The sequence below is a fragment of the Sabethes cyaneus genome, chromosome 3 (genome assembly GCF_943734655.1).
Source record: "Sabethes cyaneus chromosome 3, idSabCyanKW18_F2, whole genome shotgun sequence".
NCBI classification, from domain to species: Eukaryota; Metazoa; Arthropoda; class Insecta; order Diptera; family Culicidae; genus Sabethes; species Sabethes cyaneus.
This window is the reverse complement of record NC_071355.1, coordinates 190,643,593-190,669,742: the sequence shown is the minus strand read 5'-3', so window position 1 is coordinate 190,669,742 and position 26,150 is coordinate 190,643,593. Positions and strand designations below refer to the sequence as shown.

General features: G+C 40.3%; 2 protein-coding genes across 2 annotated transcripts in view; one reads left to right on the top strand and one right to left on the bottom strand.

Moving 5' to 3' along the window:
• The first annotated feature begins 1,127 nt into the window (after positions 1–1,127).
• On the top strand, positions 1,128–2,876 carry LOC128740523 (zinc finger protein weckle-like). Its single transcript, XM_053836068.1, has 5 exons — positions 1,128–1,282; positions 1,339–1,678; positions 1,741–2,185; positions 2,242–2,437; positions 2,502–2,876. Exons 1-5 carry the CDS (start codon positions 1,169–1,171, stop codon positions 2,874–2,876), a joined length of 1,470 nt encoding a protein of 489 aa, XP_053692043.1. The 5' UTR covers positions 1,128–1,168.
• A 4,954-nt stretch (positions 2,877–7,830) lies between these two features.
• Positions 7,831–26,150, bottom strand: part of LOC128742778 (uncharacterized) — a 52,662-nt gene continuing 34,342 nt past the window's right edge. Inside the window, exons 3-8 of the mRNA XM_053839231.1 lie at positions 11,624–11,657; positions 11,192–11,427; positions 10,390–10,526; positions 9,781–10,316; positions 9,464–9,723; positions 7,831–9,402 (exon numbers count right to left, since the gene is read on the bottom strand). Of these exons, the coding sequence (XP_053695206.1) occupies positions 9,304–9,402; positions 9,464–9,723; positions 9,781–10,316; positions 10,390–10,526; positions 11,192–11,427; positions 11,624–11,657 (1,302 nt within the window). The 3' untranslated portion in view covers positions 7,831–9,303. The remainder of the gene's footprint in view (positions 9,403–9,463; positions 9,724–9,780; positions 10,317–10,389; positions 10,527–11,191; positions 11,428–11,623; positions 11,658–26,150) is intronic.

Genomic DNA, 26,150 nt, shown 5'->3' with positions numbered 1-26,150 from the left:
ATTGATCCTGTTCGATTTCTGCCGGGCATCCGAATTTTTCCTAAGCGGGCATGTTTTCGCCGCCAACATCTCGTGTGTGCGAAAATGAGACAGCATGTAAGCACTACGTTTCACTGAACTGCCAGCAGTCTGATTTGGGCCCGCTGTCAAATTTTGAGCCCAGGACATGCTGTCGCTGACGTTCGCTGCAGCTCGATATAGAGATGTCGATGGGGTGAGTGTAACCGTCTCTTCTGACGTTTCGGTCCGAGTGACGGCTAACGGTTTATTCAATGGAAATTCTAATTTCTGGCGAACTAGTTGAAGGATTCTCTCTCACTCCTACATGAGAAAGAGATAGCATGATTACATCAAGGGTATGTGGTAGAGATGGTCGGGTATGAAAATTTGAATACCCGAACCCGACCCGTACCCGGTTGAGAAAAAAAATAAAAACCCGTGCCCGACCCGAACCCGCAAGTTTTTTTTTTTTTGATACCCGAACCCGACCGCAACCCGTCGGGCACGGGTACGGGTCCGGGTACCCGACAATTTTTAGTGTTAAATGAGGTCAATGGATACCCGACCCGACCCATACCCGGTTTCAAAACCAAAAATTAAAAACCCGTACCCGACCCGAACCCGCAAATTATTTTTTTTCAATACCCGAACCCGACCCGTATCCGGCGGGTACGGGTACCTGTGCGGGTTTCGGGTAAATTTTCCGCTACCCGACCATCTCTAGTATGTGGATAGTCTTAGTGCCAGTATTAAATACATTAACGGGCGGTACGAATTCTCTATTAGACGAAAGTGATCTTAATCGAAGATAACTGAAGGTTGTGGTAGCATTAGACGTGCGAAAGAGATAGCAACACACCATGCCCTTGGCTGCCAGGCACAATATTTTTATTGCGTGAAACATTTCGCATCAATGTGTCGATTTTTTTCGTGTACTGATAAGAAAAGTAGCTCGAAAAAAGTTGGCATCACTGCCTGAGCGAAGTTAGCTCTGTTTGGCGTTGTTATTATTTTTTTCATTGATTGGAATGTCAAACATCTCAAATGCAGTAAAAAAATATCTCAATAATGTACTGCAAATTTTAAAAATAGTGTTTAGTGTCTAATATATATTATATTAAATGTAGTTGCAAAATACTGTGAAATAAAATTATACAATTTATCGAAAATGGAAACTAGATGGATAAATTGGTGCCGATTGTGTGCCAACGAAGAAACTAGTTGGAACCTAGAATCTCTTGATGAGCTAAATAAGATCATAGTGAGACATTTAAACTTTTCGGTAAGTCTTCATATTAAAATGTTTTATAAATTTTAAGATTAACATTTTTGGAATAGTTACAGGAAATATCCAACGCCGCTAGCAACGTCTGCAATGAATGTTACAGTTTTGTTCATAAACTGGATAGTTTTAGGAAACGGTATCAGCAAACACATAGAATGCTACTAGAATTATACTCCATAAAAGAGAATGACTTTTCCGAGATTAAACTTGATGAAACCCGGTTTCGGTTTTTAGAAGATTCCGCAGAAATTTTGGTTAAAGAAGAAGACATTTTTCCCGAAACGGTTGCCTGGGCTGCGGACGCCTGTCTTAATTCGAATATTCCCGAAGACGATGCCGATTTTGTGCTTTCGGTGAAAGATGAAACAAAATTCGATTCTCGGAGGAAAAAAAGTAGAAGCAGAATCATTTTTGAAATATTTTATTTTTTAATGTCAAACCCTTTATATTTCAAGGAAAATTGAGTAGAGTTTCATGTGATTCTAAGAACGATGATTTATCCGATAGCGTATCATCAGAAGAACGGCATTCACCTGCCGTTTCAGCGAATGAAAACTCAGCGGATGAGACGTCAGATTTCAATCCTGACTTTGAGATCGAAGATGAAAAACCTCCGAAAGCTACAAAGCGAAAACCCCGCGCCAAGTCAAAAAACTCACCGGAGAAAAAAAGGGTTCTCAAGCCGCGACCACGGTGTGAAGCCTGCGACAGTGAATTCCGCCATAGATCCGCCTATTTACAGCATCTCGAGACAAAACATTCGCAATCGGAAGAGCTGCTGTTTCCCTGTGCTTCTTGTCCGAAACGATTCGCTTCGGCTAGACGCCAGAAAGAGCACGCCGAAACGCATTTACCACCCGAGCTGAAAATGATACATCCATGTCGTTTTTGTGATAAAAAGTAACAAAATTGTTACCAAATTTATCTACTTTCTTGACTCATGTTTCCTATTCTAGGTTTAGTAAGATGACAAGTGTCGTAACACACATCAAAGCAATTCATGCCGGCGAACGACCGTACATTTGTGAGGAGTGTGGTAAAGATTTTTCAACTAAAGGATGGTTGAAAGAACATCAGACGTCTCATAGCGATGAACGACATTTTCTCTGTCCACAATGTCCGAAAGCGTTCAAGAATATGCCGGCTTTGAAGGTTAGTTGCACTTTTTCAATACCAGTCGGGTAAGGATTTATTGAAAACATACATTTTCTCAAAGATACACATAGATACTCACTCTGACACGCAATACGTCTGCCCGCAATGTGGACTTCGTTTGAATACGAAACGTACCCTCAGGCGGCACATGGTTGTGCATTCGGATCAGAAGAGATTCAAATGCCAATACTGTGGTAACGAATTTAAACGCTCGAAGACGTTGAAGAACCACTTGATGCTTCACACTGGCTATCGGCCATATAAATGTCCATTTTGTGAAAAATCCTTCGCCAGTGGACCCAACTGTCGTCAGCACAAAAAGAGTGCCCATCCGGAGGAACTGGCTGCGCTAGAAGCATCCGGGCATGAAATTTGGGCTGCAGATGTACCGAAGCTGGAACAGCTGCAGCCGAAAAATCCCCCTGTTATTGAGTAACAGACATTGAATACAATATAAAAAAAAGTATTAGCTCTGAAAAGGTGCTTAAATTGTTCCGAATGTTCCACTATCAATTTCGAATTGATGCATTTGTTGTCCAGTGAATTTTATGTTGACTCTTCGTTCCATGGTAGTGTAGGGAACGAGCCGAGTTAGATTAATCAGCGTAAAACAAATCTAATGAAACTGAATTATTTACTTGAGTGTAACTGAAACCCTCGCTGAAACCCCTTGCATACGAAGAATACCGTCATACGAAAGATAAGAGACAAGGAGAGAAATGAATCGTTCAATATGAGACTTACGCATACTGTGGCATGATATAGCATGCTCTAAAAGTCTAAACAAGATCCAGTTTTTGGACGAACGCAGACTTTGACGGATGTTGTTCCGTGTTCCGGAGAACTCGGTTGAAAATAACCGACGGACACGACAGGTAGGACATGTGATCCACAGTTTTTAGTTATGCTTGGAAGTTTGCAGAGTAAATGCATCTTGGTGTGAAACTCGTATCAGAACCCGAATGGGAGCACGGATCAAGTCTTCTCAATCTGCAGGAAAAAGAGTGTTTGAATTGCCAGTTGAACAGTGTGGTGCAGAAAATCTCAAGTTCAGAAATAGGGACATTTAAATCCACTTGGACGACTTCAACGAGACGATTGACTAAAACAACGTAGCCCTCGAAGGCGTCCAAGGAACAGATAAACAAAAAAGAAGAGGTGTTTATAGAGTTCTATAGTGTGTGCAATTTAAAATTGATATTTTTCGGTGAATATCAATTTTAAATTGCACACATAATTGACCGGTGACTCAAAAATTCAAATAATAGAGTTCTATAGTAATAACAACATGATGATTGGTGGATCGCCCTTTTGCCATCTACTAGCAAATAGGATTACAAGGATTTCCCACGACGTTCCAACAAAAAATCAAAATGACCATATTGGCATTAATCGAAAATGTGAAAGCAGCTTTCTTGAAGCAGAATGCGAGGATATTGCATCCAATCATCACTTGGTCAGTATTAGTTACCTAAAATTAAATAAAAAGAAGAAAACTTATCCAATTTAATTCTACTATGTATATTTTATTCACGACAGATACGTATTTCGCCTACGACTTGCAGGCTGCCTTAGTGTCTGTTTTCGAACTAAATTAACCAAAGCAATTTTACAATACGGTTGCGTATCGCACGTTTCATTACGACATCCGAAGACTGATGAGCTCTTGAGGCCAAAAGAGATCTCGTAGAACAAGTTGAATTATCTTGAAATTGTCACTCGGTGGAACCGTCTAAGAGCACTGGGTCGGAGTCAAGAACGCTTTTATGACGACTACTGATAAAATCTGGAGGATGATCGGCAAGCGAAGAAAGGCGTAAGCCAAAACATTGAGCCAACGTGAAGTAGAACGCTTAAGACAAGTCGTCAATGATAGACTGAACTGAAAACGGTAGTTAAACAATCTTGTGGGAAGGGTAGGGTCGAAGAAGGTAGAGTCCGCCTATTGTAAAACCAACTTCTCAGACTAAATTATCAGACACTAGCATAACGTGTAGCTCTTTACTTAAAGCAGGACTCAAGAGCCAGGGATAGATTGCATATCAACCGTCAGGCTCAAAGCCTGTGTTAAAAGTTGTTAGAATCTGGAGGCATATCAAAAAGCGTTTGACCTACTAAATCTCGAAAACATTAGCGCAAGTTGGTATAAAGGAGTTTCATATGAAAGCTGGTCCATTTCATTGAGGCTAAGTGTGAGACGGCTGGTAAACGTGTGTACCGTTGGTGCCATTCGCTCTGGGCATAAAATAGAGCCTACAATGGTTCATAGCTACCTATTCAACAAATGTTATTTCTATTTCTGCGTGGTACCAGCTGGGATACAAGCTACCTTATTACATGTTTGGTAATAAATCCTGGTGAAAACCATGGTCGAATACTGACAGGGAAGGAGGGCTCTTTCAAGCTACGTTGGTCATCCGTCGATACAGTGAGGTTGGTTGCGGGCCTTGCATGCCCGCATCCATAAAAAACGTACCAACGAACGATATTAGTAGTAACTCAGATGGAACAATCAGCAAAGAACATTCGAAACATGGAACTGCCGGTCTCTAAATTTCCTCGTAAGTACTCATGTGCTTTATGAAGAAGTAAAGAACCGCAAGATCGACATCGCAATGCTGCAGGAGGTATGCTTTTTTATATTTTTATGTAGGTTCGAAAAAATCTTCGAAAGACAACATCTTCACGGTGTCGTGTAGGATTCGCAAGATGCCAACTTGCGCCTACCTACCAAAAACTCTCCTGCTCCGTTTCCTGAACCCCTTCCGGAACTACCATTAGGTTTTACTTCATGAGGGAGGACGTGTATAAGCACTCCATCGTAGCCGTTGTTGATGTTGGTTCAAACAGCACTCCTTGTCACGTCACACCGCCGCACCCATCACCTAGGGCCTGGTCTGCTCACTCAGCCCTTTATCTGACCCTAACTAACCTAGGTCAGGCCCTGTCATTGCAAACGTTCTAGCCGTTGCAACTGCGTCATCACATCCATCACCGAGTCCCGAGCGCCCCTGACATTCCTCTGTCTATGCCAATCGATATCCTCACCTAGAAGTATGCATATGGGAATCATGGCTGCAATAGCCCCGTTCGCATCCAGCGATATGGTACGATACCCGCACGCTACGCGCAACGCTTACGCTGGTTACGCTTTCTACCCAAAGCTGGGGCCCATGCCGGTGCGCCATATGTTAGGACTGACGCTGGCCATCAAACGTCTCTTACTGCTGCTAGGTCCATAGCCGTTTAGCATAATCTTGGATTGCATAGTAACCGCTGTTGACGCTTTATTAGTATAATCCACCTCGCTGATGAAGTTTAGCCTAAAGTCTGCCACCCACCTACTGCACACTACGCTTGGAGACAATCACTTAATTCTCTTCGATAATTTTGGCCTCTGAAGCCGCCTTGCGTAGATCGTAGATTGACCCCAGCTATCCATTCCTCTATTATGCTTATGGCGTCCGACGCCAGCGTCCGGTTCTCGAAGTAACTTTTAAATAGCCTGCATTGATGTCCCGGTACCCCCATCCTAAGCAGCGCTAACACGATCGCAACCCAGCTAGCGTTGTTAAAGGTATTTTTGACATCGTTCCTGACTATGACACAATACCTGTCGCCCCGCCACCTCTGTCTCATAGGTTTCTCGGCCCGACGGACTTGATGTCATCGACGGTGGACTTCCCCTTACGGAATCCAAACTGTGTCCTTGCCAACCCGGTATCACTTTCCACAACAGCCGTAAGCCTGCTTTGGATAATCCGCTCTAGTAACTTACCTAAAGTGTCAAGTAGGCAAATCGGCCAGTACAATGAGGGATCTCCTGGTAGTTTACCCGGTTTCAGTAGCAGCACCAATTTCTTCCATTTGTCTAGAAATTCGCATACTTCTGGGCAATTCTGAAGCGGCTCTCTAAACATATCAGGGTATGCTTAGATCGCCGATTTTGGTACCTCATTCGCTTTCCCGTCAGGGCCAGGCGCTTTTTTCGTTTTTAGACTCCTGGCAACCGCAATGAGCTCCTCATTTATGACCGAAACGAAGATGTCATTGGATTGACCGTACGGGAAAAGCCCTTCCACGATGATTTTCAGCTTATATGGTCAGGTTTCCGGCGGAGTAGATGCATCCGTCATCTTTTTCATCGCCACCTGGTAAGCACCACTCCAGGGGTTTGAGTCCGCACCACGGTATACCTTCCGAAAACAGGATTTCTTGCTACGCCTAACCTCTTTGTTGAGCGTGAATCTGGCCGCACTAAGCTCGACCCTACGCGCTTAGACATCTGCCTCGGTTCGGGTCCTCTGTACTTGCCTTCTAGCTCTGTGGCATATGAAATGGAGGAGACCGATGGTGTCGTTCCACCAGTATAAATCTGAATCTTCAAATGATAAAAGTTAAGTCTGTTTTGCTGTACACCTGCAAAACGCGGAGAAAACGTCAAAACTGCCAGTATTTAATAATCGCTGCCCGGCTGTCCCGCTGTCTTGCGAGGAACTCCATCGTTGGGAGGCTACAGTAGGCCGACTATTTCGCGACGAGAAATTCTTGATATGGGCCGAGCCAGCTTTAGCTTGAAAATACAAGCCTGCCAAAATACCTATCAAGGTATTATAGATATGGGATGAACAGATCTTATTAGATTATGTGATCCTAGAAAGCCACGTACGTCAAATTATGCTTAAAATTTTGCTTTATACTTTTGCATTCTTTAGCAGCATGGAGCCAGGGTGGTTCGTGCTGTATCAAAAGTTTGTCTCCATTGTACTGAATCCTGGACTACTCGTCGCCAATTCGTTGACCGTCTCGATACTCGCTAGTGAGATTAATATGATCAAGTCATCTAGCACGTTAAGCCCCTCTATCCCTGGTGTAGATGGGGTTCTTGAAGAGAACAGATTTCACTCGCAGGCCGGCATCTTGTGGCGTGGCTGATCCACCGTAGCCTCCTGACTGTCACCCAGTCACCAAGGAATGTCTTCAAGTAGTGCCTGTAGCTCGTAGTTTACGGTGTTTCGTTGAGTGTTCGCTCAAATACTGCAAGTCCACATATATCTTGCGTAAGCAAACCTACAATCTCAAGTCCGTAAGGGACTACCGGTCTGAACATCCGATATCCGAGAATTTACACAACTGTTATACCATTAAAGCAGTAAACAATTTGCAATTCTTCCAACGGCATACATTCGGCTAGGGTTATTTTATGTTTGGAAGTGTTCGTATCTTCAATTTTTACTAAACCTATTTAGTAATACTTTAGAGTTCAGAATAGAAATTTTGATTAGTAATGATAGCTTCTACTGGTTCACGATATGAAATTACGTCAGCCTAGTTTGGATAGTGATATTTAATTATTTAAAGGACAATTAACAACGAACCCTGTACTATTTACTAACGTAACTATTTATTTCGTCCATAAAATCACTGTACACTGTACTGTACATGCATCCGATACAGTTCGTTTAGTTAAAATATTCTTACAATCTGTGGCTGGAAAATAAATAAATTTAACTTTAAATGCTTTCTAAAATTATCTGCAGCCGTTTGGCTGTACATATTCACTTTCATGCGTTTTTCGCTTGTATACACTAATGAAAATGCAGTCTGAATCATGTTAGTGCTCTATAAGTGCTTTTCCTACAATACTGAATGCCAGCAGCGGCTTGTAACGTTTACCGGTAAGCCCAGTTTTTAAATGCTTAGACTTAAAAACCGGGCTTAGTTCTCAATATGCTAGTTATACTGACTAAGCTAGTAACCTTACGTTCTAAATATTTGTTTGACCTAGCTTCTTAAATATACAGTTTCTGAAGCTCTTGATCCTGTAAACTTTTTGAATCTTGAGCTCTACATCCAAACTTCAATGTAGGGGAAGGGCGGTAAAGACGGACACCTTAAGGTAAAGACTCAATATCTACTCAAATATAACTGTATTGATCCCAATTTTCGTATAAACTGAACCTTTAAGTCTCTGTCTAATAAAGTTACAACGTGTGCTGCAAAATTTCTTCCAAAATTTATGCATTTTTTAATATTATAAACATCATGTATAAATCAGAGTTTCTGCGCATGGGCGGGAAAGACGGACACTTGATATGGGAAAGACGGACACTCGCAAAAAGGTGTCACGCGTCGTCGAATTATCAGTATTAAGAAAGATTAACATATTTCATAATGTATTTAGGAAAGAATTGGTTTGGGAAACCCCCTTCCCGATCCCCCCTTTGAGCGAGAAAATAGAATGGTTCCCTTCAATATTTTAATTGGTGACGAATTAATCGTTTCTAAAAGTTGGCTCATTCCAACTGTTATATGACTTCTGGTTACTTTTACATATATAATATGGAAGTATTTGCAATGTTAAATCGTTGTTGGGCGTTGTTGTGAACCCATTTTGTTCAAAATCTGTGTGTCCGTCTTTCCCTACCGTTGGGTGTCCGTCTTTCCCGACTTGGATACCATTTTTTCAAACTTCAATAACTTTTTACTGAATATTCAAAAATTCACTAGGTTTCCAATGGATATTCAGTGAAAGATCAAACTAACGCAATGTCATCGGTTTAGCATGAACATGTTGTTTTTAGACGATTTACCAGCTATTTTCTTCACGCACAAAATTACATCGGTTAGCGTATATACGCATTTTTTCTTTGTTTTGCTTAATAATTTGTCAGTTACGCTGCTAAAAATCGGTAGTTTATTTCAAAAGTGTTAATTCAATCTATAGAAACATTTCCCATCATTGATTTGCTTCAAAAAATTATTGTTTATGAAATATGACAAGTGTCCGTCTTTCCCGCAGTGTCCGTCTTTACCGCCCTTCCCCTAATACCGATTCGAACACAAAATTTTTCAGCCTTCATTTATTGGACGATTGCTCGGCCGGAGTACCCTTTCACGTTGAGTTCGTCGATTGACGATTTTTTACCGTTGCCCTGCATCTTGGAAGCTAGGCCACAAGTCTGAAATTAAACAAATTTTTATAGATGGAAGACAGCTACTGGACGTAGTGAATGTACTTACAATGATCGTGGATAACGCTAGCAATCCCGCAAGTAATCCCGATATCATGACGAAATTCTTGCACTGATCCGGTACTTCTTGGTACCTTGTGTCATCAAACTGACCTGGCATCAGTACGGTGTATTCGATGTTTTCGTTAAACTTCGTGTACTCCGTTGTGTTGAGATTTCCGGAGGCTCTCCGGAATCGATCATGACCAACCATAGACAACAAATTACCGTACGCGACCTCTCCCGTAGAACGACGACGCCTTCCTAGACCTAAAATGACGGTCGTATTAGATCTCACCACCTAACAGTAGCTTGAGAATATCTTACCCTTACGCTTTGTTGGCTCGTAGAGATCTAGACAGAAATCAGGCTGGCAGTCCATTGCGTCCATGCAGGCCTTAATCTGGGAGTGGATCCACAGCGTACTGCGTTCCTTCATGGAGCTTAATAAAAATGCCTCAAAATCCAGGAAAACTTCATTAGGCTTGTCCCGATAGCGTGCTGGTTGATGTGGAATGATCGAAGCAAAGTCCCGATTGCGGCAGCCATCTCGGACCAACGAAACCGACCCCGCAGCGCGGGGATCGTCCGGATCTGGTGAAACGGTTACCTCGAGCAGTTTGACATATTTCCACACACTTTGTGCGCTGATTCGAGCTCGCAGCTGCAGCTTGGTTCCGATCGGAACGGCCTGATCGACCGGTACTTCGTTGTTTGTCATCGCCGCCAGCTGGTTCGGTGCCGAATGATTCTTCATTCCGGCAATCCTAGCGATTGGTGGGGCCTCCTTGTACAGGGCGACTTCGTACTCGAGCCGGCCGGGTGTTTCTTCCACCACACCGGAAACACGTGCTCCGTGCGGGCTGCGGTGGAGAAGTTTCGGGGTTAGATAGAATTTGCTTGTTGGGAAAAAATGTAATTTATAATTAAACTCACAAACTTCCGGCGAACCCCGCCGCCTTATTTTGGATAACTGTTGGCTCCGGTGGTTTGCACATTATGATCAGTTCCTGATCGGATTGCATTACTACCGATGGGAACTGAGGGAACCAAATGCGGACGTGAACGAAACCCTAGAAAGTGTAAATTGATGAATTTTAATTCAACAAGCGTTTTGCCTTTTTATTTCGTTCGCTTGATTATTTGCTCGCTGTGAATAATTCCTTTTTATTGATCAAGGATCGTTCGAAAGATAAAATTAGAATGCTAAAATGTGTTGAGGGATATTTTAAATGTTTAAATTTTTTATCGCTCCGCTTAGCCCCCCATCAAAAAGTTTTATTTGCTCCACAATGAGTAATTATTTACCAAAAAAATCTGCAGCATTCCCTTTATATTTCATTACATTCTTTTTATTTAAAGAATTTATAAATTTTTATTTATTTTTTGATGATATTTTTCATTCCAACCATCGAGGTAATAGAAATTCCGAATTATAAGTTGCGCTTTTATCTTTCCGGTGATATTCATTACCTTAAACGGAAAGGGTCAGAGTACTGATCTGCAACGAATCGCTCCACAAATTGCGGAGAAAAATTCTTATTTCAAGCTTCATTGAAATTATTGCTCGAAGTCATTCTAATCTTTTTCATGCTTTCTGAGTTCACCCGTATCTAGGGCGTAAGCATTAAACTACATATTGTCCGCCGCGGAACCTGTTTTATCTAATGACCGACCGTTCTTTCAAAAATAGCCCACAACTGCTGCTGCACAACTGTTACAGTGACCAGGTTCTTACATTTCTCTTCAGCACACCACAGCGTGTGAAATCGGTAATCTTGAGGTCGTAGCTCAGTTCACTAGGGTCTTTCCGGTCCTGCTTGATGGAGCATGCGAAGTCGGCCTCCGGGTTGACGGCACGGTCGTCCGCGAACAGCGGTGCTCCTTTGAAACCGATCGGTTTCTTCAGCTTGGCCGTTATGATGTCACCCAGGTTGGAGCCTTGCGATGCAAACGAGCACTGAATGTCAGTCACTGGAACGGGGCAGCGCAAGAGAAGAAAAAGATTAAAAAATGCATTTTCACTGCTCTGCTAGGAAGCCATAACTATAAACCTTACGGCTAGAAAGCCATTATATAATCTGCAAAAACAGGTTGTAAATTTCACGCGTTATTTTCTTGGGTTATTATAATGCTAAATGCTCAATTATAAACTTCCTATGCGGCTTACCGTCGTAGTCTTGCGCTCTGGTCGATGGAAGTAGCTGCGAAAAGAAAATAAAGTAAACGATCAAACAATGAATAATATTAAGATGAGGTAGAGAGAGAGAGAGAGAACCTAAATTAATTTGTTTATTTAATAACATAATGTTGAAAATTATGGAAAAAAATTGCTCGTCAAAATTGAGCCTGCAAACTGGGTGGTCCACTAGTCCACTTAGTTATGTGAAATTATTACGGGTGGGTTCTTAACCTGTGCCAAATAAGTTGGAAATGAGATCAATATCAAATTACTGTTGCCTTTGTTAGCGATACGCATTTGATTTCCTTTTTCGAATGTGTTATTCGGATGATTCTATTCGCATTCCATAAAATGTTGCGCATATAGAATCGGGATAATTTAGAAAAGCGTTATTGATAGTTTCTAAGTTTATGTCCTGGCAGGTCACTTATTGGTAGGATTATTCGAGGTGACATTGCAAGTATGATCACGGCTAATTTTAATTGAATATAAGCAAATAGTTACGAAAAACAAAGAAGGCAGTCAACAAATATTTCTTTATCAGAATTAAATATTCTGTACTTCGATCGATAGGAATTTCGAACGAAGGTGGACGGGACGAAGTGAAAACGGGGTACGGGAGGTTATTTTCAGCCCATTATGCGGAAACCTAAACAATATTCAAGAATTACGTTTAAACTATATTCATTCGAGACAAAATTTTTATACCAGTTGATAGAATAATATTTACTGAACATCGGCGTTTATTTTGGTCTTAATGAAACGCCACTGAATTTGAGTTATTGTCGCGAGAAATGATTAAGCCTCTGCGGCTAAATTGGGCTCATTTTCTATAGTGGTGTCTGTGTTTTTTAAATCCGACCGGCCGAAATAGCCTACACAGGGATTAAATGCTTTTCAAAAACAGATCAAAAGAGAGACCGATGGATAACGTGTCGGTATTGCCTAGATACCGGTTCATTGAAGATAACTAAAAAAAATTAGTTTTGCAGTGATAACAGCTTGCTGCTGGCGCTAGTGTATCATTGAATCGTACATATACATTAGCACCAGAAGCAAGTGGTTGTCACTCAAATACTAACTATGTCAACATGATAGAAGAGTTTCAGGCGCAAATGCATCACATCTTGATAGTAGTATAAATAAAGCACCATATGCTGAAATTAAAAGCAAAATGCTGCAGATTGCTACTGAATGAAAATTAATTTATATTTTCATATCAGAGGGGAATTTTTGTATTCTTCCGTGATGAAAAGAAGTAGAATAGTTCTGTGACATCATATTCACAGCAGTTTAGTTGCTAGAATAAGTAAACGTGATCATAATTGTGTGTTTTCCAAACCATCATCAAGAGCGGATACGCGTAAGCGATTGCTGCTGGTTTTTTCGGCCTGATTACGTGCCAGTGGAAAAACAGTGGTTTTGATGTTTATTGAATAAAATTTTGCAAATTACTTACATTTTTATGAAAATACGAATACGAAAAATATGAAAAATCAAGGTAAATGAGGTAAATTGAAAGATAAAATTGAGAAAAACACCAAGCAAATTAAAGTAATTTATGCATTAAGCCAAATTTTGTAAGTCGACTCTCGCAAAATTTCGCATTCTAGAAGTCGAATAGGTTTTCTTCACTGTCTTCACTGTCGGCTCAACTGATTGTAAGTTACTCAAAATAATCGTGTCCAGCTCGTCGACTTCTGTGATAATTAAATTGAATCATTCGAGCTAGGTGATACTCAACTCACTGCAACAGGAATACGAAAGTTGTTCCATTAGTGGAGTTACATTTTTGAGTCTCAGACTTATTCAATAAAAAGCCATTGTTATTATGTGTTATAGAAATATTGAAATTAACCAAATATTGAGGTATTTCTAGAGAGTAATTATAAAATATTTGATACTAGCGTAAGTGCGCTCAATTCTACGCACCCCACATTTCAGTCAATACATCCAAGTCCCTGCAAATTTATAACTTAATTAACACATGGAAAATATGGAGGAGGAAAATATGTGTACATGTAGGGTAAAGAACCGGTTTTAAGCAGTCTAAGCGAGTCACTGATTGTTTTACCCTATTACAAGCGATGGGTTGACTAAGTGGGGGATATCAGCATACCAATCTTCTTGATACCTTTAGTTCTTCAAGCTGTTACCATTGGAAGACACTATTGTTGAGCTAAACTTTTGATTTTTCGCTTTAAAAGTTGAAGCAATGGAACTAATTTTGATCACACCGAACATATTTTCACTCTCAAGGTGCTTTTTTAAACAGTCCTGAAATCTGAATTTTTTTACGCCCCCATAAAAAATCCCTTGAAGTTTTCCCCCTATTCAGTAAGTTCGCGTACTGCGACCTACTAATCGGCATCAGCATTAATAGATTTGATATTTTTGATCGGTAGATGCGTAAAATGCCATCTGTCTAAATTGTTTATCGGGGCATACACACACGTTCGGCAAACGATATTCGTCGTCTCTTTTATTCTCTAGTGTTCTTATGGGAAACTGCGAGTTTGATGTCTCACTCGCTGTTCATAAGGACGGTGGGAGAACAAAAGAGGCAAACATAGCAGTGCACACGGTCTGACTACAAAACAGTGTTGTCCAATCAAATAACATTGAAACATATCGTTGCTTCATTAAATCACTGAGAAAATCTTCGAAAATTATTGAAAAAGTTGTCTTTTCTGTTGTTTTTAATAAAGAAAAATTAATTATCAACATACATTTCTCTTGAAGTATTGAACCACGTTTTCACCATTGCATTGGAGGTTTTTGTTAATTTCAAACCTATCATTCTTATTTCCAGATCCGAAACAGTGTCCTGGTAACACGATATTTTATGCGTTACGCTGCAGCTGCTACTACTGCTGAACAGGTTCTGTCAATTCAGAATTTATTTTCAGTTTTGTTATAAAATAATAAAACTTTCGGCTAGTAACAAAGCCTTAGATAATAGAAAAAGGGTAGTGAATAATATGGTATGTGACAATTGAGTGCTTGACTTCTAGAGTGGTTGTAATCAGTGCTGAAAAATGTGATGGATTGGTTAGTAGCGAGGTGGCGATTGCCTTCAGCAGCTGAAAAATGTACGTTTTTGGACAACAATTTTTAATTCATCATATTTCTTGTCAGACACCCAGTAAATTGTGTTTGTGTGAATAAAATCTATGGTTAAGTGATTTGTGAAGATGTTTCTATCAAAAGATTTTGAAAATATGAAGAAAAAAGTGCATTTTCGGCTCATTTATTTTCAACTGATTAAATTAGGTGACACTACTTAACTCGTTCCTTACCCTAACATTTAATTATCAATACGAGAATATTACAATCTTTCATTAAATTATGCGGTGCACAGAATTAGGCGCGCTTACAGTAGTAAATAATTCCAAAATAACCAAAAATAATGACTGTTGAGGGGTTAAGATCTTTTAGCACGAAATTAACATTATTTGCTTTATACCACTCCAGCACGTCCTTTGCGTAATGGCATTATGCCAAATCCGGTTAGAAGACCCGAGGACAATTGTGAGACTTCAAAAGAGGAAGAAGCTTTTGGAGATACTCTTTCAAATATACTTGACCATTCATGATATCTATTGTCACGAAAGGTGCACTCCGCTTTCCGCATGACCATATTACTTGTCAAATCAAGAATTTCTTGGTCAACTTCGACATCTTCTAGTTTTGGAGGTACTCTGGAACATCAAATTTAACCTGGGCAGTGAAATACTGGTTTCCCGGAATCTGGGCTGAAATCCATTTTTACGTAGGTTTCGTCGTTCATAAACAGAAGGGTGGATTTGTCTGCTTTTGATCGTAAGAAGCGTCTTCGGGATAATGTAGAACTCAACATGAAGGAAGGGTGATGAGGGGCCTGAGAATAAACCAATGCTAAAGTCACTTTGACATCGAATGGCCTGATTCTACTAAGATTCGAACCCACGACCATTCGCTTGTCAAAGCAGACTCGGTAACCTTGCGGCTATAGAGCCCCCCCTGGGGTAGCTTTCCTCCGCCGTTGCAAAGTTCCTGGCTATGATCCTGCCTATATCCAAAGTAATCTGCAAAGCCTAGGGGTTGCCTACCCTTGGTAAACATCATGCCTCTTGTTTCGATGCCCGATCCTCAGATCACCCGCTCAAGATCGATGTTGAACAGCATGCAGGATAAGACGTCACCTTACCTTAACCTTCGCTGCGTCTCGAAGGGACTTGAGAGTGTCCCCGAGATGCCCAAGAAACCCATCACTCAATCCAATGTAGCTCTGATCAGTTTATCCGGAAACCGTGATCGTGCATTATCTGCCATAGCTGGTCTCAATCGACTATATTGTATGCTGCTTTAAATTCAATTAAGATGTGATGCATGCAGGGATGGTTCGATCACTTTGACTCAATTTTGATTCATTTGACAGTAGCGTCCTAACCGAGCAAAATTTGACAAATTGATGTATGGGACATTTGTAGATAATAATTAGATCTACAATTTTGCTGAATAAAGTGTTGCTGTATCTTTTATAGTTACGGTGCTACAATGCTAGTACATCATTAGTAACTAAATGAACGTTCATTTAGTTACTAAAAAGGTACTAGCATTGTAGCGCGGTAACTACAAAAGTTACAGCAACATTTCATTTAGCAAAATTGTAGATCTAGTGATTATCTACAAATGTCCCATACATTAATTTGTCAAATTTTGCTCGGCTGAGACGGTAGTGTCAAATGAATCAAAATTGAGTCAAAGTGATCGAACCATCCCTGGATGCATGGGTATGTTTTACTCCCGATATTTCCACAAGATCTGTCGGATGGTAACAATTTGGTCCGTAGTTGCGTGAGCCCCCGTGATGCCCGCCTGGTAATTCCCTACGAAAAACTCCCTACGTAACAGGATAGCAAAGAGTAGGAACAGGATTTCTGTAGATGGGAAACACTCCTCCCAACCATTTCTCCGGTAGCTTCTCCTACTATCAAATCGTGGAAATAACCCAGTGTAGAGCCGTTGCGATCTTGGCCATTTTTATAAATTTCTGCCGGTAGACGGCCCTTACCAGCGGTTTTGTTCGTCTTTAGCAACCCGATTTCTCGTTTGAATTCTTGGTGATCATGTGCTGGGACATTACTATCTTCCATGGGTACTCCTAGGTTAATTTCCGTTCTGCCTCCTTCGCCAAATTCGCCATTGAGGTGTTCCTCGAAGAACGGCTTCCACCTGTCGACCACCTTGCGTTCGTTCGTTTGTAATTTCCACCCTCGTCCCTACACATGTCAGATTTCGTTGTGCGGCCTATGAGTTAGGCACACCTTTTCGTAAAACTTGCGCGTGTCATTAGCTCGAAATAGCTATTCTAGTCCTTCTCGATCTCTGTCCTCTTTTTCGGTTTTTTACTCCTCAGGATGGTAGTCAACTGGTTCCTTGCTCATAAGTATTTGGCCAGGTTTTTCTTAGTGGCAATGCTCAGATAATTTTTTCCAGGCAATTTTTTCTCTCTCCATTGCTTATTGGAGTTCCCCATCAAACCAATCATTTTGTATATTTCGGGGCTTTTTTGCTAGTGCCGCGGCAGCGTCCTCTCAGATAACCGAGCATATTCTGCCCAACCGTCTTCGAGTTTTGAAGCACATAATTCCTCGAAAGAGCGCAGTACCTCATCCAGTATTCGCGCGTAGTTCTCGGCGTGAACGGAGATAGATTTTAATGTCATCAGTGTACACGATTCTGGAAGAAGCATCATACACACATCGCTGTAATACAGCGAAAATAGCAAGGGTCCGACATTGCTGCCCTGAAGTACTTCGGAAGTCGCAAGAATCAGTGTTCCCCAGTTTCCCAGAAAGATAACGGTTTTCAGGGAAGGATTTCAACCACCGGACAAAAGCAGCAGAGGTAAGAATGATGCTTAATTTTGGCTAGCAGTGTAGTGTGGTCAATACGATCGAATGCAGCTTTGATCTCGGTATACACCGTGTTAACTATGTTGTTTATTAATGAGCTGAGCTCCACCAGATTTGTGCTAATCGAGCGACCAAGAAAAAGGCATGCTGATCAGTTGAAATGTATCGCGCAAAACTTCTGTGCAACGAACCAAAAAACCTTATGTAACTCTTTTAAAACATTTATTTTAAATCAACTTTTCAAAAGGGCTTAACTGCAAAATATAAACAAACCGAGTGAGTTTTTTTTTCTGCTGGACTAGCATAGCGTAAGAATCCCTCAGAAGAAGGGCCCTCTGAAAAGTTGGTGCCGAGTTGTTTTATTTTACTTGTGTGTAGCCGCGATGGCCGACCTTAAGGCGATCGCGAAAAATATTAAAATTTTCCTAAAATCCGAAATTTGGAAGCGACCAATACAATGGCATGATATGGAGCACCTACATGCAATAAATATACAGCCTTCCAAGGAAAGTCTGTAATCTACATGATCGTAGCTTTCCGCATCGTTCCGTACGTAGATAATTACGAGGTGGTTCATAATTGAAAATTTTGCACCATTTCTAAATAGCACCAAAATGAGTTTTTGGTCTGCCCTCATACTGCACGCTTGTCTTGTCGGTCGATGGTGCGTGAAACAATTCGCAGCAGCTCTCCCAGCTACGCACACCGGCTTTCTGAAGGCTAAATCTCTTTCGTTTGTTGCGTAGCTGGGCGAAAGTGTGTCAATCGGCAGCGCAGCCTCGGTGCACCGCTTCCTGCTCCGGAAAATAGGAGCAATGTTTTTTTTTCACCTTAATGCAACAACAATCCCTTTCTTCGACCCACTCGCAGCACTTGGCTCGGCCTAACGGGGCGAAGCATACAGCACCTTCCTATCTAGTATAAAAAATCTTGACAAACAATTGAAAAAAAATTACGTCAAGTGGTACACGATGCGAAAGGTGCGAAGCAATCAAAACAAAACGTTCCGATTGGGAGGTTTTTCCCATATGGCCGATGATAGATTTGTAGTCCAAGAAGAAAAGCAGGGGATTCCTCGGGAGTGAAGCCGTTTTTACGTGAAAACTGACCGGGTGTCTGGCGCGTGTAGAAAAAGCACTCGCCAGTCGCCACCGTTGGATGCATACAGAACTTTTGCTTCTTGTTGAAGTAGACTATGTTTTAAATAATGTTACAGTACATTTTTATTCATTTTCATGTTCATAATAACTGATACAAACATGGAGATTTTAACATAAAACAGAATAATGTGACATTCATTCACACACTTCAATTAACGTCTGAAACGGGTTCATCTTTTGGCTAAAGCACCATCACTCGGTATCAGTAAATCTTCGCACTCCATCCGTTCCACACGGTGTTAGTTAATACCCGGCTGGCTAGCGGCCAAACAATGTGTTTCTCTCGCTCATTATCGGTTGTTCCCGATTATGCAATTATAGTCTTACCGATTATTCCGGCGTCGATGGATGGCACGCCAAGTGTATGCATTGTAAGCGAGGTTCGCTTCCGCTAGTTGGGCTTGTTGTCCGGTCTGTTTGACCTTGATCTCCAAGAAGAAGAGGTTACCTACTGCCGGCCGAAAGAAAACACCGATGTTGTGATATGAATCGACAAGCCACCGCACACCGTGCCGTGTGGTGCCGTGCGCCGATAGGCGCGAAAATAGTTTGTTTTGCGTCTGGCCTTTTTTTAGCTGGCCAGACCTGTCTACCTATTTTCAATTTAGTGCAATTGACTAGAAAGGTAGCTTTCGGTACTTCAAAATTAAATTGAAACGCTCTTTAATTTCCAGGTTCAGTATGAGTTGTTCAAAATATTCAGTATATAAACAATAAATCGAAAGCGTGTGAAATTTGAATTCCTGTTGTTGAATCAGACCTTGAATTAACAGCAAGAAAAAACATACATATGTTGTTTAATGTAAAATGTCTTAGCTTAGTCTTCGCCATTTTCGGCTGATGCATATGTGGTCGATTTGGTGAGTTTATGTACTGATCTATGAGGGAAGAGCGATCCACCAATGACCATGTTGTGATTACCGCTGAGTTCTGTAAACAGCTCCCCGTTTTCGTTCAGCTCTCCTAGGCCATGGCGTCCCATGACGCGTTCAAGGTCCGCGTTGTTCGGGCCAATATTCGCATTGAAGTCGCCCAAGTGGATTTGGATTTTCTCAACCCCGCTGTTCAGCTGGCTGTAAAAACTCTCTTTCTCTTGCAGATCAGCAGCATCTGTAGGCGCAAAGCAGTGGATTGCTGTAAGGTTCCTAACCCGTGTTCTGAATCTTGCAACGATTATTCGCTCATTTATCGGTTCCCACTTCATCAGGACCGCATGTGCCCCTAGGCTCAGTAGGAATCCAACTCAACTTTCTCGAGTAGCATTTACACCTCGCATGCCAGAGTAGAGCAAGACTTGCCCGGATGATGTCCTGTGTTCGCCAGTACCCGGCCAGCTGACCTCGCTTATGCCCAGGATTTTAAGCTTCAGGCGGTCAACTTCCCTTGCAAGTTGAGCCAGCTTGCCCTGTTGGGTTAGGGTCAGTATATTCCATGTTCCGATTAGTGTCCGTGTTATCATGCTAAAGGTCGTTGCCAACAATCCAGAGAGATTTCTTCTTTCGTTTTCATTAACTTTTTGTGTTCCGGTACAATAAGCTGATTATTATTATTATTATTATTACGGCAAGATCTTACGTCTTACGGCAAGGTTTGGGATAGGGTGTCATTCCAAACAATCGAAAAATGCGAATGTCAAGAAAAATGAAAGATTTTAAGAGCTAATAGCTTAGCGGTTTCCAAATCGATTTTAAATATTTTTATGCCAATCGATCGGTAAATCTTCTACGCATCCACACTAATAATGAAACCTATTGATTTCAAAGTATGTACTATTGAAAAATTGAAAATAATGAACATTATCCAACTGGAAATCCTTGCTTCGTGATTGGTTGGAAGATTCTTAACGATGATCTAAACCTATACTAATTTGAGATCTGTGCTTGGGAAGCAAGCCAAAACAAGTGACAAAGTTTCTTCATCTCAACAAGATTTCTTGACACCACGTTTAAACTTATACCATTCTCCTGTCCTTGCTTGAGAAGTACGCCAGAAAGTAACAAAGCCCCCTCGTGCCAACAAATTTCTTTCGAATGGTCTTTTGGCCGCACCTGACCTTGCCTTATTATGCCAAATGATAACTGGAGAAGGTGGGCCGGCTGAAGATAAACGTTGTACCGAAGACCGCCAACATTCCGAATGTTTCCCAGCTATGACTGTTAAATAGTTGTAGGGTCAACCACAAACGGAGGACCTATTCCAATAATGACCAAACCAACCTGACCAAAAGGGAGAAGCGGCTGATCGTCAAGGTTACGAAAAAGCTGAAGAACAGTCCACCAAATTTCTGCTTTTTTAGACCCCCCCTCCTCACCCCTCTGTCCGATTGTGTCACAAAACTCAACCTCCCATCTCCCCCCCCCCCTTTGGTCGTCACACAAACCCAAAATAAATAAGAAAAGCGTGTTGAAAACAAAAACCGGTTCATAAAAATAACTTAACCTTTTAAGAGTTAGACTATGATTAAAAAGCCCGATTTAATCCACCTATTGGTGAAAGGAACCTTTGTTATACCATATCATTTGTCATTTGAGATAGAATTCGACACGCCTTCGGAACATAATTAAACTTTATGATAACACTCACTATGGTAGTTATCATCAATACATATGCACGTGTATGCAGTGTTACCAGGTCGATTGCCCATTTTCCCGCTGCCCAGAGCTTGATTTCCCGCTGAAATCCCGCTGGCCAGGATCAATTTCCCGCTAGAAATCCCGCTGAATCAAAAGTCATATTATTCTTTCGTTTCTGGTGCAATATTTCAGTAAGGCTTGCATTTGAAATTAGGATGATCTGCTGAAATTGAGAGGTTGCAATTGAATGAACATTATGCAAATTTACTGCATTCATGTTGACGAAGTTTTGGGATTCAGGAAACAGAAAACGAAATATTCTGTTATCCCTTATATAATGACAGTTTACTGCGAAATTTCACAAGAATTATAAGATTAAGGAGTCTAAGAACACAGGCGAAAATTTCGAAAGAAGCTTTTAGCACAAATTCTTTTTCTGTGTCTAGCTATGATAAAAATCATGCAAAATTTCAGCAACGCTGACAAATGGTTATGGTTTTTGGTGACAAAAGAAGATATGTTTCAATCTTTAGAAGCACCCAAAAATCAAAAATATCTGTAAAGCGCATCGGCTCTTTGTTCTCGCCTTTATTTTGTTTTAGCACCGATTTGTTTTGGTTTTGTTATCATACAAACCAAATTATGGGCCCTATTCTGTAAGTCACGTCGAGTGTCACTTTGCTCCGACTATTCGACTTTTGCTATTATGTAAGTCACACGCGACCCAATTTTGTCGAGTAACACGACTAAGTCCATCGCCAAAAAGCTAGTGACTAAACGGTTAGCAAATGACGCCAGAGTTAGCTTTGTTTTGATCGTGCATTGAGCCGCTATGTTACCCGTTCTTCTTGCACTCGACACACGACAGTGACTGAGTCGAGCCGAGTTGCTCGACGTGACTTACAGAATAGGGCCCTATGATGTATATAGATACATAAGTGTTGTTTTGTTTCCAATTCATGAATCAGTTGGATTTTGCCATCCATTGGCAACGAATTAGTGCAAAACGGATTTGTTTGGTGGTCTTCTTTTTCAGTAAGTTCTAATGAGTATTTGTCAGAACTATCCCATTCTAGGTAAAAACCACGGAATTTTATAATCAACAGAATATACTGAACCATCTGCCAATGCATGAGCAGACATTAGAATGTCACTAAACGAAGTGTTTTGCTGTCAACCTCTCTTTCAGCACTCTTTTTGCCTATCAAATATCGCTAAATCGAGATAAAATCCCGCTAAAATCCCGCTGAGTTATTTAAGAAAACCGCTAGATTCCCGCTAGCCGCTGTTTGGTTATTAAGTCCCGCTGTCCGACTTGAAATCCCGCTAAATCTAGCGGGAAAACCGCTGATCTGGCAACGCTGCGTGTATGTACTGTGTACTGTATGTGTACTGATAAATTTTCATAATATTTGAAAGCAATCAAAAAATGTCTCCCTTTTATTTGTAATTTGTTATTTTGAGATAATAGCGGGGTCGCATTCTGGGGTTTGGTTTAAGTTGGAAATTGGCCGTTTTTCTTGCACATTTTTTACGACTACCAATGGTCTAGTTGTGCAATTTCGAGTACTTGGAGGTGTCGCATGACGGGTTTATTAATTCAAGGTGCTTCTATGTTCAAGTTTCATATATTCCGGAACTTGTTCCGGACATATCTTCGGAACCGTACATCCAATCCAAATTCTGTTCAATAGAATTCTTCTAGGCCACAAAACTTTGCGTTTGGTAGTTATTCAGTCAAATCGGTCAAGGCATTTCCTAAAAGCAGCTGTTTATTATTATATTTTCACTACTGAGACTGTTATGCCGTTTTTTGTAACTTGTGACTGTTAACTGACATAGTTTGATATTTTTTTCAAAATTTTGGGAGCAAATTTAACATTACTGTTTGAAATATTGAAAGCATGAACAATTTAAAGATGATTCCTAGGCTTATCTCAAAAGTGGTGAAATTCACATGGGACTGTTATGCATTTATGGGCAGTAATGGTAGTTATCATCAACACATATGCATGTGTATGTAATATACTGATAAATTTGTAGAATATTTTTTTCTTGGGCAAAATTGATATTTAAGGGGGACCCTTTTATCTTCAGAAATATTGAGCCCAGAGTATTTTTCGGTACGTGGTCTCGTTGAGAATTTACAGTAACACTGAGGGATCGCTTGAAGGGAAGTGCAATGCTGTACCTACAATACTTTAAACGCTCTCCTCGAAACCATATGTTTTCAGCGACGGTGCGTGTATCTCAGTATCTAGAGGACCGATTTGGCTGATTTTTGTTTTGACGTGTAAAAAATAATGATCTAAATTGTGACGTAGCCGCTTTTCGATATCTCAATTTTTCAATTTTCGCAGCATTTTTAAAAAAAATCGTTACTCTTCGCAACCAGTAAGAGGTAGATAGTTACCATGTACAGCAAAGTTGTTTATTTTATTGTGTTCTACAACTTTTGTGGAGACACTGTACTTTTTTGGACGCATTTAAAACACAAAAATTTGTAACACCCTAATAGCTAGATTTACGGTCACCCTAATAGTATAGAAAGTTACGCCATATTTTTTAAATAAACTCTTTCAAAGACACACTACCTGTAAAATTAAGCATTCTCTAGAGCACATGATCACGTGTTTTTCTATTTGGTTGATATCAGTAAAGTTTGCTTAAATAATTTCATCAATGTTTTTCAAATAACTTTTGATTGGTAAAGCCAAGTCTAATAAAATTTGGCAGATATGTTCACAGCGTTAAGGCCTCTCGTTTGATACTAAGATAATTGAAATCTGATTAATTATCTGGTTAAAATCGTTATGAATAATTGTAATTTTTTTTATGCTGTACACGACTGCTCATAACTTTCAAATTAAACGTCCAATCAAAAAACAAATCAATTGTGATCTATGAGGCTATATTACCTACCAAATGAGACTAATGGCGCATAAATCGGTTTGGCCATCTCTGAGAAACGTTCGACTAATTGACACCTTGAAAAAGCACATTTTTAAGCATAACTTTTAAACCGCTTGATTGTTTTCGATAAAACTCTCCCAAAAAATTTGCAGTAGCAAGAGCCTTCATTTGATACTAAAATTGTTGAAATCGGTTGAGCGGTTCCGAAGAAAATCATGTCACGTAATTTTAACATTTTTGCTTATAACTTTTAAACAAAATGTCGGACCGCAAAACCATTCAATAGTGATCTACAAGGTTATAATACCTTTCAAATAAGCGTAATAGCAAACGAATCGGTGCAGCCATCTCCGAGAAACAGACGACTAAAGTCACGCGTGACATGCACACACACACACACACACACACACACACACACACACACACACACACACACACACACACACACACACACACACACACACACACACACACACACACACACACACACACACACACACACACACACACACACACACACACACACACACACACACACACACACACACACACACACACACACACACACACACACACACACACACACACACACACACACACACACACACACACACACACACACACACACACACACACACACACACACACACACACACACACACACACACACACACACACACACACACACACACACACACACACACACACACACACACACACACACACACACACACACACACACACACACACACACACACACACACACACACACACACACACACACACACACACACACACACACACACACACACACACACACACACACACACACACACACACACACACACACACACACACACACACACACACACACACACACACACACACACACACACACACACACAGACATTGCTCAAATCGTCGAACCCTATCGATTGGTATATGTGACACGGTCCTCCGGGCCCCGGATCAACTTTGTGTTTTTCGACCAATTTTTAAACCTTTGTTATAGTATAACAAAGGTAAAAACATGTATGCAGTACCTTTGTTAGCATTCCGTGGTACAGATTGTTCTAAATATACATTCTAACGTTATATGCATATTCATATTTGATTACATGGAGATAATATCATTAAAGCTCAAGTACAAAAATGTTGTCTGTTACTTCAGAAGCTCTTAAAAAGAAATTAAAAGTTATTTAAAATAGAATGCTGAACATTTAGATGCTATAGGACAGCTCAAAATTGCTTACAACAATAAGCATCAAACATTTTTTTTTTACTGTACCAGTTTAATGCTGAATGTCTTTTCCGAATTCCACTTAACATTTGCATTTCTTCTGAACAGCCATAAGATGCATTGATATTAAGGCATTTAGATTAGAGGAATGGATCATAATTTAGACTTGCCCAGTTCTGAAAAATACTCTCCTTGGTAAATTTTAAGAATTCCGTTCATTCACTTACCTATCAGAGAAATATCTAAAAAAATATGAGTTTCTATTTTTAACATTTTTAATTTTTAAAACGTTACGTTACGTGGTTTTAATACGCCAAAAAACAATCAAACTCCTCAAAGAGTGCTTTTTCAAAAAGATCTTTTATTGTCTTGTCAGTATGACTTACTCATTATATGCTTGCTGCTTAATATTTAGGCGGGTTTGTTTGAATTATTAACATTTTTAAAATAGTTAAAAAAGTATTTGTAAAAGTTTTTCAAACCTGATAATAGTTTTTTGAATAATAAAATAAGTTCAATTATAACAAAAGAAATAAACAGATATTTAAATTTAAAATAAAGCGAAAAACCGTTAATTTTTTGGTTGACAAATCTCCATTAAGAACGTATCCTTGAAATCTCTCTATATTGTTGTTTTTGTTGTAAAGAAATAACAACAAATTTGAACGTGTTTTGATGCAAATCATATTTTAATGCACCTAGAATCTCATGATTATCACTGCTTGTATA

Excerpts from the sequence above, each read along its gene's own strand:
- LOC128740523 (XM_053836068.1), top strand. The coding sequence starts at position 1,169 with ATGGAAACTAGATGGATAAATTGGTGCCGATTGTGTGCCAACGAAGAA. Across the intron at positions 1,283-1,338 it reads TGAGACATTTAAACTTTTCG|TTACAGGAAATATCCAACGC; the intron begins GTAAGTCTTCAT and ends TTTTTGGAATAG. Across the intron at positions 2,186-2,241 it reads TGTCGTTTTTGTGATAAAAA|GTTTAGTAAGATGACAAGTG; the intron begins GTAACAAAATTG and ends TTCCTATTCTAG.